At 49.2% G+C, this 13,576-nt stretch overlaps 1 protein-coding gene across 7 annotated transcripts in view; it reads right to left on the minus strand.

Moving 5' to 3' along the window:
- vps13b (vacuolar protein sorting 13 homolog B) overlaps positions 1–13,576 on the minus strand; it is a 331,160-nt gene that overhangs the window by 178,407 nt on the left and 139,177 nt on the right. For all 7 annotated transcript variants that reach the window (XR_003978469.1, XM_030370003.1, XM_030370004.1 and 4 more), the window contains exon 22: positions 12,606–12,739. Coding sequence is in view for 6 of the 7 variants with exons in the window: in XM_030370003.1 (XP_030225863.1) it covers positions 12,606–12,739 (134 nt within the window). In the remaining variant the exon portion in view is untranslated. The remainder of the gene's footprint in view (positions 1–12,605; positions 12,740–13,576) is intronic.

Below are 13,576 nucleotides of genomic sequence, written 5' to 3' on the forward strand. Positions count from 1 at the left end.
TGAGGTGGGTCATTTATTATTTCTATTTTATTCAGTTTCCCCTGTGTGGTTGGTAACATGTCAGGCTGAACTACGCTGACACGTCCAAGAGACAGAGACGGAGCCTGAGGTCAGCGTCTCCCCTGACGTTACATTGCATCAGTGGCCACGAAGGCTGCCAAGACCACTGACAGCATCTCCTCTCTTCCCCGCCTGCCCACCGACCGACCGACCGACCGCCCGCCCCACTCTTCAGTCCTCCATCCCTCCATCCGTACATCCCCGGTCCAGAGTGTGAAGCCGGCGGTGTTTGTGTCCAGCCCGTGTACCGTGACCATGACATGAGGATGGAAAGTGTGTGCGGTCGTGTCACGGCCGGGGCACAGAGAGAGAGAGAGAGAGAGAGAGAGAGAGAGAGAGAGAGAGAGAGAGAGAGAGAGAGAGAAATGAGAGCTAGAATGAGAGAGAGAAAGAGAGAGAGAGCGAAAGAGAGGGAATGAGAGATAGAATGAGAGCGCGAGAGAGAACGAGAAAGAGCGAGGGAAAGCGAGAGAATGAGACGCAGATGGAGCGAGAGACAGAGAGCTGGAGCGTCAGATCAAGAGAGACAGTGACACAGACAGAGAGAGAAAGAAAAGCCATTAAAGGGTATGAAGAGCAGTGGAGAAGAGGAAGAATAGTACAGCATGGAGTGAAGGAGGAGATGAGGTGGTGGTGGTGAGGGGAAGTAGGTGGTGTTGGCTGTTGGGAGGGAGGGGGTTCTGTGGGTGAGGGCTGAAGGTTAAGGGCCCAAAGACACTGCACAGAGACCCAAGGTGCCCTGTAATGTGTAAAGGTCAAGCTGGAAAATGTGTGTGTGTGCTTGTGTCAGAATGTGTGTTTTAGGGTGGGTGGGTTGGTGGGTGGGGGGGCAGTTGTGTTCAGGTTCAGCTGGAGTTTTGTAGGGTCTTGTTTGCTATTCTCCACAATTGTGTTTAACAGCTCTATAACAGGCCAATAAACACGGCCCTGGTAAGAGAGAGTCCGTGTGGACAATGTCCCCCTACTGAGGGCTGACAGGTGTGCCAGGTTAGTGTGTATTCCGTGTGTATGCGTGTGTGTACGCGCGTGTGTGTGTGTACGTGTATGTGTGTACGTGTGTATGCGTGTGCATGCCCGCGTGTGTATGTGTGTGTACGTGTGTATGTATGTTTAACTGTGTGCATGTATGTAAGTGTGTGTGTGTGTGTGTGTGTGTGTACATGTGTGTATGTTTAAGTGTGTGTGTGTGTGTGTGTGTTGGCCAGCAGGCATGCACAATGTCTTTGCAGGAGGAAACTGACAGGTATGCCAGGTGGACCAGAATGGGATTGTTCCGTCACAAGGTTGGGCCCGGGCTCATAGCTGCAGCATATTACTCACACGAGTCAAAGGTTCAGAGAGCTAAGCTATATTTCTGGCCCGTAACAGGATAGTGGAATGGGTCTTATTTTTCTGCTTCGGCAAACTTGTGGAAAGGCGGCCGTTCCAAAACCGGTGGGAGGGAAAAAAAACACAAAATTCCCATAGTAATGGGCACAAACGCCATGAGAAAAGCCGGCGGTGTGTGATTGCTGTGTGGAATATCTGTTACACAACTTTACCCTTGGTGGGACTCAGGTTAATATGGAATAAAACCAGAGAGAAACATGACAGACCGACCGCTCTGCTGGCGAACGCCTCAGGCAGAACAAATACGCAGCAGAGTCGAATGCTATGTGTGAGTGTGTGTGTGGGACCGGGCCTGCACCTCTAAACCTGATCGGCTCTGGAGGGGCCATGCACCCTATGTGCCGGGGTCTTTCCAAAGGAAACTTAGTCACTTCTGGAAATAGTTTGCTAAATGATGTTAATAGAAAAGTGAGTTGTCATTTAGGTGTCATAAATAAACATGATCGAGTGCGGTACTTAGGAGTGAGTTTGGGCCATTTGTGGGCCAGAACCTTCGAAGGCAAGAAGATCCTGTTGAGATCTGTGCGTGTGTGTGTGTGTGTGTGTGTGTGTGTGTGTGTGTGTGTGTGTGTGTGTGTGTGTGTGTGTGTGTGTGTGTGTGTGTGTGTGTGTGTGTGTGTGTGTGTAGGGGGGGTGACTTAAGAAAAGGATATTCCTCATTCTTCTTCTTTAATGACATCATGTCCTGTCAAAGTGAAAACAAATCTTTTACTATAACAAATGGTGTTAACTGTCAACCCAGAGGCCTGGACAAAGACTTCCCCGCCCCTCCATGGGTAATAGATTCATGGAAGAATGGAAAATAACTGTGTGTGTGTGTGTGTGCGCGCGCGTTCAGGGGCAGAGGGTATCATTCATAGCACATTATAAATAAACTTCAAAAACTGAGGCAATATTTTTCAATTTGGACCAGGAAATCTCCCTAAGAGAGAAAAGAAAGGGTGCCATTCCGTCCTCATGAGGCAGCACGTGCCGGCTTACACTACACAAACACTCTCAAATGACACATTTGCAAAGACTCTTGCACACACACAAACACACGCACGCGCACACACACGCACACACAAAGGCACACACCTCCTTGCAATTGTAGACACGGGTCACCTAGAATGAAAGTCCTTTTCGCGGCAGGATGAAAAGCAAATTCATCTAATCTGGCGTGTATCCAGGGCACCTGAATGAACATTCCTCCCTCCGCCCCCCCGACCTTCTCCTTCCTCTGGTTCAAACGAGAGCTGCGGGAGCCGCCCGGGTGTTTTAATGTCCATACAGAGAGAGGGTGCCGGAGCTTTGCACTCCTCTCTGAAGCATGGCACCTGGAACAGCAAACAAGCCCGCTGCCCTGACCGGCACCCCATGGGTGTAGTAGACACGTGGAGAGGGACAAGTGGAACAAGGCATTGAGCGTAGAACATTTTATTCTGTATTCCAGTTTTGAATGCATTTTGAAATTAAACTGGGGGCACTTTTTCTTAGCATACATTTTGAATTTCTCACTATATTTACCTTGGTCAATCATTCTCAAGAAATGTAAACATGATTTTTTTCAAACAAAATAACACAACTTAATTGCTTTTAAGGCCTCATATAAGAAGTCCGAAAGAGTTGTAGAAAACATTTTACAAGGACCATTAGACATTTATATGCGGTGCACAACTATATATACTGTGTATAAAAACCTCAGAGCCAAGGGACAAAGGGCCAAACTGCTGGAGTCCACCCAGCACATTTTAAACGGAGGAGCACATCCGCAGCATTGGCTGTGGATGGGAAAGGAAGTGTAAGGCCAGAGAGGACAGCTGTCTGTTGATGTATTTGCCTCTCGATGCATACCTGTCAGTGCCTCCACATGTGCATCGCTACAGTGGTGTGTCCAGCAGCTGGTAAAGTGTCTAGCGGTCGCGTTAAGGAGGCCAGGGGCCAGATAGTCCAGCATCATACACACCGGCTTGGTTCTCTTGGGGAGGCAAGCAGGGAACAGCACGAGAGACATATCATGTAAAAGAGCATTGCAATCGCTCTTTTTTTTTTTTGCTTGTTGGTGGAGCAATGGATGTGTGTCACCGCCAAAATTATAAAATAAAATAATCATGAAAGGCAAGAAAGAAAACGTCTGAGGAAGGGATGTTTTGAGGGGAAAGCTGGTTATTAGGCAGGTGACTGATGCTTATTCCCAGACTCAGTCCTCCGTCCCTTTGGCCGAGGAGCTGTTAATGAACAACCATCTCGTCTTACACTTTGATCTCCTCCACTCTAACTCTGCCTGGCTACAGCATCAGGAGCCAGCAGATGCTGTTGGGAGTAAAATAAATACTAGCAGAAAGAAACGGGAAGAAAAAAAGAAATATATATCTCAAAAGATCTAAAAGGCTGTTCATCTGAAGTGATTCTGATTCAACTTTTGGTCACTACTTGTTTCAGCCTTCTACTTGTGCTCCTGGCACCGCTTCACACAGACCTCAATGTGGAGCTTGTTTCATTAATTTCTATTTTTTTCCTGTAAGTGCTTTATATCCCCATTATTGTCCAGCTCCAAAGTGCACTTCTCGAAATCTGGCCACGTGTGTCGATTCATGTTTCTAATCTTGAAGCCTTCATATTCCCAAAAAAGCATAATTTAGCCATCAAACACACACACACACACACACACACACACACGCGCGCACACACGCACACGCACACACGCACACACGCACGCCAGCAGTTGGAGCTGAAGTGTTTACTCTGCACTGGACAGAGGAGATGGTTTATCTGCTTCCAGCAGAGAAGGTCCCAATAGAAGGGGAAGCTGAAGGCTTAAAAGGCTGGGGGCCATGTGGAAATTGCCTGTATAACCAGAGGGGGCCCTCAGGATCCAGTGTTATGTGACAAAGAAGCAAGGCAGGAGCCAGGGAGGGACCATCCACTCTGCATACCATGGAGCGTTGGATTGATAGCATATTAGCGGGGCGGGGTAATTTTAAGTACGCATCATTTAGCGCCATTCTAGCGTTAAATTAGGGAAACTTGGGGAATTCTTAAAAAACAAATCAACACTCAACGTCTAGAGTTGAATGCAGCACAGCGTGATAACAGAAAAAAACAGCGTACCCAATAGAACTGTAGGTAATGCAACCGCTGTAAATATTATGACATGAGGTCATTGACTAACAGCAACCTAGGCAATGGAATACGCTGCCATTAACACCATGACTTTGCAGTTAGATCCACTCGTAGTTGTCCTCTAAATTACTGTAAGGAAGACAAGGGCTGCATGAGGAGGGCTGAGGCATGACAACAGCAGGATCCCTGTAGTCTGAGGTTGTCTTTCTATAAAACTTCCGTAGAAAGAGAACAGAAAGATAGTAAACGTCCATACAGATGCAGACATTTCCACTTGGAACTTGCAGTTTAATAAAAAAAGTGGGAATGTGATACTACGACTACATTCTAAGGTTCGTTTTTACAAAGGCCTGCATGTGCACAGAAGCACACAAGTGCACGCACAAGCACACACACACACGCAAGCACGCACGCACGTACGCACAAACGCACACACACACACACACACACACACACACGGTGCGGACATAATGTGAGTGTACCATGCGACACAGGAAATCTCCTAGAGATAGGGGGAAGGGGGGAGGAAATTAGAAACACCCTTCCCAGCATCCATGGCAAAAACATTTGCAGCTCCGGTGCAGAAAAATCCCACTCAGAGGATTCAGCAGAAAGCGGAAGAACACATCCCTTTGTTTTTCAAAACCCAATACGGCTCCAAATGTAATCTTCCTGTCCATGTGTGGAGCCGGGTCACCCTTTCCTGCTCGCTGGGACGAACAGAAGGCCCATGGAGCCCTCCTCTCACCTCCCCCCCGCACTCCACACCCACTCTCAGCCGAGGCTTTCTCCCCAGACATCCCACCCACAGCTAACCTGACGCTTGCCCCCTTCCCCCACTGCGATGGCCATGGCCTTGGACAGAGAGCACGGGGGCTGGGCGTTCTGCTGCAAATGCCACAATCCTCCAGAATCAGAGAGAGAGAAAGAAAGGGAAAGATAGAGAGACAGAGAGAGAATGTCAGGCAGGGAGAGAATGACAGAGAGAGAGAGAGAGAGAGACACAGACAGACAGACAGACAGACAGACAGACAGACAGACAGACAGACAGACAGACAGACAGACACAGAGAGAGAAAGAGAGAGAGACAGAGAGAGATCGGCATTGAACAGTTATGTGTTTTCCACGGGGCATCTGAGCTATATGCGTTCTCAGCCTGCAAATGCGCGCATTTACTACTGGTCATCACGGGTTGTGTCGATGTGGCCACTGCTTCCTCGATGGCGAACAAAGGGCCGTGTGGTGTGAGTGGGTCTCACCCGCTCACACCACCGCAAGCAATAAGTCAGCGGCTTGGCAACGCTGGCGATCCAGGCAGCCAGCCATCCCTGTGGCCCTGCATTCCGCGCTCCTAACACTGCTTACAGGAGCTGACAAGCGCTGGAGGTCCTGCCGGCCGAGGTGGAAATCTGCAAAAATAAACGCTTTGGGTGACATGAAGGCTTTGTTTGTTTCTGCTGGCCAGGCTGTTTGTGTTAGCGCGGTGGGTTAATTGTGCGCTTTGATCGCCCACGTTTATTGATCCAGCAGTGGCCTTAAAGAGTGTGACTGGCCTGCCCTTGCCCCCCCCAACCCCATCCCCGCACCCCACCTCCTCACCCACCATCAACACAGCCCCGGCCACCACTGACACCCTACCACCCAGGCACCACTAAAGCCCTTGCAGATGCTTCCCCCGAGGGCCGCACACAACAGAAGGGCTTGTTGAGATCCGGCGAGCTGAATGAGCTGGAGGCGGCCTGTCATGGACAGAAGCCGGTGTGCGTGAATATGACAGTAAAACAGTGAATGACGCAAACTGAGGTTATTAGGCTCGGACACAGACCAGTTGGGCCAGTAGAACGCATGGGCTAAGCTTGACAAGTAGGATATACAGTGTAGTATTTGCAGAAGAAATGCCGCATTTGCATGAACAGTGATGGAGTGCAGATGAAAGAGGAAACTGTGTGCCAGCTCTGGCGTATATATGCGCTGTACTAGTGATTTATGTGGAGCGTCCCACTGATATAAACTGATAGTCCTGGGCCAAGCCAGGCTCCTCTCTGAACCCAAACTGATCTGATACGACCTACGCTTGGCATGGCTCTCTCCTCTCTCCCAGGGCTCAGGGCGGATACACGCTCGGAAATTTTAACCAGATTTAGCTTCAAATACGCCTTCCAACACACATTTTGTAAAAAAAAAAAAAAAAAAAAAGAGAAAAGAGAGAGAAAGAGGGAGCATCTCATGTTCGTTTTATGACACTTTCTCACAACATACCAGTGTTGACTGTGTGGTGACACTTTATCCTCGCGCGGTTCAACAGAACCATGTAGCGCTTCATTGTTTCCAGGCTAAAAGCAGAGAACGGGCTCCGTGTCTCCGGGCCCCTGGGGTTCAGGAGGTTACAGACACCAGAGGATCCTGTAAGCGCTTTTCCAGCCCAGCCCAGTGGAGGAACAACAGGGTCAGTGTGTGTGTGTGTGTGTGTGTGTGTGTGTGTGTGTGTGTGTGTGTGCGTGTGTGTGTGTCTGCGTGTGTGTGCAGCTCTGTGTGTGTGTGTGTGTGTGTGTGTGTGTGTGTATCTCTGTATGTGTGTCTGTGTAAGTCTCTATCTGCATGCGTGTCTGTGTGTTTTTGTGTGTCTCTTGTCTCTCTGTATGTGTGTCTATGTATGTGTGCGTGTGTGTGTGTGTGTATCGCCCTGTATGTGTGTGTCTGTGTGTCTCCCTGGGATTCTGTGTGTGTCTCCCTGTGTGTGTGTGTGTGTGTGTGTGTGTGTGTATCTCTGTATGTGTGTGTCTGTGTGTCTCCCTGTGATTATGTGTGTGTCTCCTTGTGTGTGTGTGTGTGTGCGCGCGCGCGCGCGCGCGCGTGTGTGTGTGTCTCTCTGTGCGTCTGTGTGTCTCTCTGTATGTGTGTCCATGGTTGTCTCTCTGTATTTGTCTCTATGTATGTATGTGTATGTCTCCCTCTCTGTGTGTCTCTACTTGTGTCTCTCAATGCGTTGGTCCCTGCCTGTGTCATTGTGTATTCTGCGTGTTGCCAGGGCACCAGATAATGATGCTTAATCCCAGCCGCATCTCATTAGCGCAAGATCACAAACAACTGTAAAGTGTGTGCGGTGTGTCCTCTGTTTAAGGGTCTTCAATGTGCTCCGTTAACATTGGCTCACGCCACTGCCAATGTCATCAGTCGAGAATGAGCACCTTTGCTCTTTCTCTCTTCCCTCATGACACAACACGCAACCACAAACTATATTAAAAACCTATTCCTAGTCCTGTGCTCTCAAACATAAACATGGCATCATGTCATTTCCCATTCAACACCGCAAGCAGACCTGTTGCACACAAGTGCAGGGACACACACACACACGCAGACAACCACTCACACTCACACAAACACACACTCTTAACAGCAGTCGGCTGGGGCTTGAACCAAAACATAGTCTGGCGTGGCCGGGCTAGCGCGGTCAACTCAGTTAGCTGTCAGGCTACACCGAAACACTCTCCATTGTTTGACAGGTAAGACTTTATTTTTAGTCGACCATTTTACTTTGGGACTAATAGGTGGCAGGCGTGCAAGCAGTGTTTGTTCTGGATGTGCACATTTTCTACGTATATATAAAAAAAGCACCAAATAATGTGAGAATCATGCAAAAAAATTAAAATGACTTTATTTAATCATTAAGTGAAGCCATTAGTGCACAGGGGCCAGGCATGGAGTGTTTGAGCTGACCGTCTCCCTCACTCACAAAAACGCACACACACCCACACACACACATATACACAAACACACACACAGATGTGGTCCTGAGGAACGAGGGGGAGGAGTGGTGATTTAAGTGGCGAGAAAAATAAAGCTTGTAATTGCAAATCAGTTTGAAATTCCGAGATCTGACAGAGATAGGTAGGATTTGGGGTGGGGGCAGGGGATGGGGAGTGATGTGGGGAAGAAGGGGGGTCAGATGAAGTAATGGGCCTGTACGATGCAGCCTCTCCAGCCGGGGGTCAGATCTTGTTCATGGAAACCAGCTGGCCTGCTCCCGCCAAGCGCGCCACACACACACACACACACACACACACACACACACACACACACACACACACACACACACACACACACACACACACACACACACACACACACACACACACACACACACACACACATTTTCCCGCCCCTGCTTTTCTTCCATCCCACTCTATCCTGCTCTGTTTGCACCACCTAACGCTTTCAATAGCTCCCAACATAATCCCTCTCTCTCTCCCTCACCTTTATGACACTCTACCTTTTTTTGCGCCGTTGCTTCTGTCTCTCTCTCTCTCTCTCTGTCTTTTCTTTCCTTTAAAAATATAAAAAAAAATCCATTCATTAATGCGTGGCAGCTGCGGGGAGCGGTGTTACCTCATTTTTCCATGGCAACAGACTCTCTGTTGCAGCGGATCCCGTTTCCATGACAACGGACTCTCTGTTTCAGCGGATCCCCTTTCAGTTTTGGTAGCAACGCGCAGCTCTGCCAGCTCTGAACACATTCATGTGTTAAATAGAAGGAATTATTGCAGAATTCCTGAAATAGAACCACAGTCAGGATCACTTGTAATTACTATCAGCAACCCGGAGTGTGGGTGTCCCTTGGGGGAGGGCAGAGGGAAGGACCTTCACAGGCCCTTCATCCATGAGACCCAACGATTGCAATGCCAGGTGAGTATGCGTGTGTGTGTGTGTGTGTGTGTGTGTGTGTGTGTGTGTGTGTGTGTGTGTGTGTGTGTGTGTGTGTGTGTGTGTGTGTGTGTGTGTGTGGAATAGGTGAATACGGCTTTGGGTGACGGTGGGAACTGACAGACGAAACACATGGGGAAGGACAGCTGGAGCAACAGGTATGTGTAAGTCTGTGCGTAGGTGTGTGTGTGTGTGTCCGTGTGTGTGTGTGTGTGTGTGTGTCCGTGTGTGTGTGTGTGTGTGTGTGAGCTTGCATGTGTCTGTGTGTGTGGGTTGTTTGTGTGTGTGAGCTTGCGTGCGTGACGGCATGCTTATGTGAGCACTTCCGTGTGCGTGCAGTTGCGTGTGTGAGCACACGTTAAATGCAGTGTGTGGGCGACAGGATGGGCAGCCGTTCTGGAACTCCGAGTCGAAGGGCAAGTGGCCATTCCAGCCAGCCGGCCAGACCACACTGGTCAGAGTGACGATTCCATTGATGTTCATCAGGCCTAAGCCGAACTGACTCGTTCAACTACTCCACCTATGCATCGTGTAGCTCAGCGTGACCACAGAGCCGACTGACAACATCTCGCTCTCCCTCTCCCTCCGTCTCTCCACCGGGCCGATCATCGGTGCTGGATGTAATGAGCCAGGAGAGTGCATCGGCCTGGGCCCGAGAGCCTTACTGTGGATGGATGGTATGCCACAATTACCTCACCGCACCTCTCGCAATGGTGTGGGAAAAGCATTGGCTGCGTTCTCTCCGAGAGAGAAATTTGCTCTCCTCTAGTCCTTCCAGATTATTTTTTTTCTCCCTCTTTCTCTCTCGCTCGCTCTGCATCTCTCTCTCACTCTCTCACTGTCTGTCGTCCATGAGAAGCCTCTGAACTGATGAACTACTGTTTAAGCGAAGCGAGGAACCCTCCCGTCCCCCCAAGCAGTGATTCTCAGAGTCCCGCGCGTAAGGCGATCCGTGTCTCTGTGAGTCGGGGCCTGCTTCATCTGGTTTCTGCATTAGCCATCCATCTGTCTTTATCATTGACAGCTCCTGGAAGGAAATCAAGAGGAGCTCTCTGACGGCTCTGGAGACGTTCGGCAATGAATGCAAACCTCCCATTTTCATTACCGGGTGAAAATTGTCTATCTTCCCTTTCAGTGGGTAATGGTAGATCGGGGACTTGTTGGGAGGGAAGATGAAGAGAACGATGGGGGAGAGAAAAAGGTTCACGCTTTCACAGTGGGAACTATCGCCATATGTGGCGTTGTTTAAGGCTTAAGCATTGAGGCTGGGACAACAGTGGGAAAGACAGGAGAGAACAACGCTCGTACATGGAAAACACACCATATCTTCACATCAAGGCAGATGGCCTTGGTGAACAGGACGCTATAGGACAATACACAATCAGCTGCTCTGCCTTCTCTTTGGTTTCCCAGCTGCGCTTCTAGACTCCAGTCAGTCTCTCGGCGGGGACGCGTGGGAGACATGACGCAAGACAGGAATCTGAGTGTGCGAGTGAAGTCCAATGATACGCACGGTGCAGGGGAGCACGTTGCGGTATGCTGCAGAGATCGGCGGAGAACGCGAGTCCGGGTCACGCTTGAATCTGGAGTCTCGGCATGAAGCATGGTGATGATCATACCACATAAACATGGGATGTCGGACGCCTCTTCCATGATCCCCAAGTATTCCAATAGCAGTTTCAGAAAAGGGGGCCCCCCTCACCACAGGCTTAAGTCGATTCAACAGCCACGGTGTAATAAATACTAACGCTAGTGTCTCTCTTAAGCACCCCTCCCCGTTGCGCCGTAACCTACCCCTCTTCTCGCTCTCTGCCCTGCGAATGTCTCGAAAGAACCCCTGCGTGCCAAATTGGGCACATGTGGTGCAGAAGTGTGAGCCATTAGGTATTCTGTTTACACCGCACTAAAATAAATGAAGTGGTTGAAGTTTGGGGATCTCCAGGGCCCGGGGTGCCAGCTGTCGAGTTCGGTCGGCTTGGTCCGCTTCCACCGCCGTGTCAGTGAGACGGCCCGTTTCCTAATTGCCGGCCCAGAACACGGTGTGGTCTCCGTCATGGCGCTGAGGGGGACCCCGGCAAAGTGGAGGCAAAGACAGGCCCAGAAAACTATTAGCAGGGTTGAGTTCAGTTCTGGGGTAGCATTATAAACAATCCCAACGAGCGGCCCGGACCGGACCAGCGAAGGCTCATGGGTCACGTCATGGGTACGCCATGTGCGTTACACTTCCTGTGAAGTGTGAATGGTGGCGGGATTGTGTGGTCCGACATTCAACGAGAAATTGCCGGAATGTGACTTCCCCGCCGAGAACCTTTTCATTTTAAGTGGACGCGATACGGAAGGAGAAAGGTGGAAGCTATTGCTTACAGGTGTGCTTAAAAAAAACAAGAAAGAAAAACTAAACAACAAACCGCAAGCCAGTGAAGCCACAGAACAAACCTGTTGGTGTGTGCGCCCACCAGCAGGTTAACATTGATCTTCTCAAACCTGCTTCTTTTGGATGCAGTGTAAGCAGACTTGTCATGGCTTCGGATTGACTTCAGACAGATTGTGCTGTGATGTGGGCTGTGTGGACGGGTCTAGTCCAGACACAGTCAAGAGCCACACAATGGGATCCAGTCAAGGCTCGTCTAACACAGAAGGACAGCCAGACAGTCAAGCAGAAAGGCAAGCAGCCACAAAAGGATAGAAGACACTATGATTTTTGTGTCATTTCTTTTTTTTTCTCCAAGTATACAAAGGCTAACATCTTACAGAGCTCTACGAAAGCCACACATATGCAGACTATGTAGCGGGTCTAGAGCACAACCGACAAGTTCCAACAACAGCCTCCTCAAAGGAGAATAGAAGAATAGGGAAACACTAGATAAGATAATATACAAGAAAATAATAGAGAATAGCGGTGAGGGGATAGGAAGGAACGACTGCATTTGTAGCGCCGAGGCAGACGACCCGATCCGACTGAAGCGGTGGTACGGCCGACTGTGACACATCGGAGCGGGACGGCCGAGTTGTAAGTGCTGTGGCGCGTGAGAGGAGAAGGGGGCGGGGGGAACAGCAGCGGTTGAAGCCCAAGGACATATGTGGTCAGTCCTGGTGTACACACAGCAAACCAAGACGCTTTGGAATCAAAACTAAACAAACACACAGGCTAAGAAGAGAGGAGTGGAAGGAGGATACTGTGGAAGGTGAAACCGATGGACACAAATTCATCCGCCAAAGAAATGAGGGGGAAGGGAAGTATTAAAATGTGATAGCATCACGGTCGCCTTGTTCAAAGTTAGGGCCTGGATAAAGACATAAAGGGGGTTGGGAGAACGGCGTCCAGATTACGGAGAGATATGATGGTGCAATACCTGTAGAGTCAGTCGTTTGACAGCGTCCCAGGCATGAGCAATCAGCGCCTTCATCCTCTCCTCTGAGGTGGACCACGACTCCACAGCTGTGCTGATGGGCATCACCTTCATGGGAATGGACAGAGGTCGGGATTCTGAGAGAGAGAGAGAGAGAGAGAGAGAGAGAGAGAGAGAGAGAGAGAGAGAGAGAGAGAGAGAGAGAGAGAGAGAGAGAGAGAGAGAGAGAGAGAGAGAGAGAGAGAGAGAGAGAGAGAGAGATTGTTAAAATCATGAGTCAAAGTCAAATCAAAGTCTGTTCAGCACAGCCTTGGTTGTGGGACATTTTTTGGCAGGTACGGCAAAAGCCATTCATCCATTCATATACTGTATTGCCATTTAGCCAACGCCCAAATGTGACATCACGTAACAAGGTGGAGTATTTTAAGGGAAGGAAAGCCCCTTAGACTGTGTGATACAGCCCCAAATCACATTACCCTTCTCGAGAGAAATAGGCTGTAAAAATCAATGAGATGCATGTCAGGAAACTTGATGTAGAGCCCTGTATGTCTCCCCAATTTACCTTTTTAATATTTCGTGCGGTTGTTTATGTCCATGTGTTGTACATGCTTTATGTTATGTGTCAGTCAAATCTTCATTGAAGTGATGTAATGCTTGCACAGAAGGCTGGGGGAGCCAAAGACCGCTATCACGCACGTAATGTGCGCACACACACATGTCTGCCATCGTTGTGTGAATAAATGTGATGTATAACATATAATCCAATGTAATAAATTGAGCAGCAAGCAAAGAATGGCCGAAATAAACGAAATATAAAAAAAATTAAAACAGAAAGAAAGAAATAAACTATACAACAGATACATAAAGAGAATGAAAGAGAGGAAGAACATATAGCAGTGGATAAGGAGACGGGGGGACATGGAGATAACTAGGCCCAAACACAGACAAAACACACATGCTACCAAGTGGGCCTA

Source organism: Gadus morhua, chromosome 11 (assembly GCF_902167405.1).
Source record: "Gadus morhua chromosome 11, gadMor3.0, whole genome shotgun sequence".
Classification (NCBI taxonomy): domain Eukaryota; kingdom Metazoa; phylum Chordata; class Actinopteri; order Gadiformes; family Gadidae; genus Gadus; species Gadus morhua.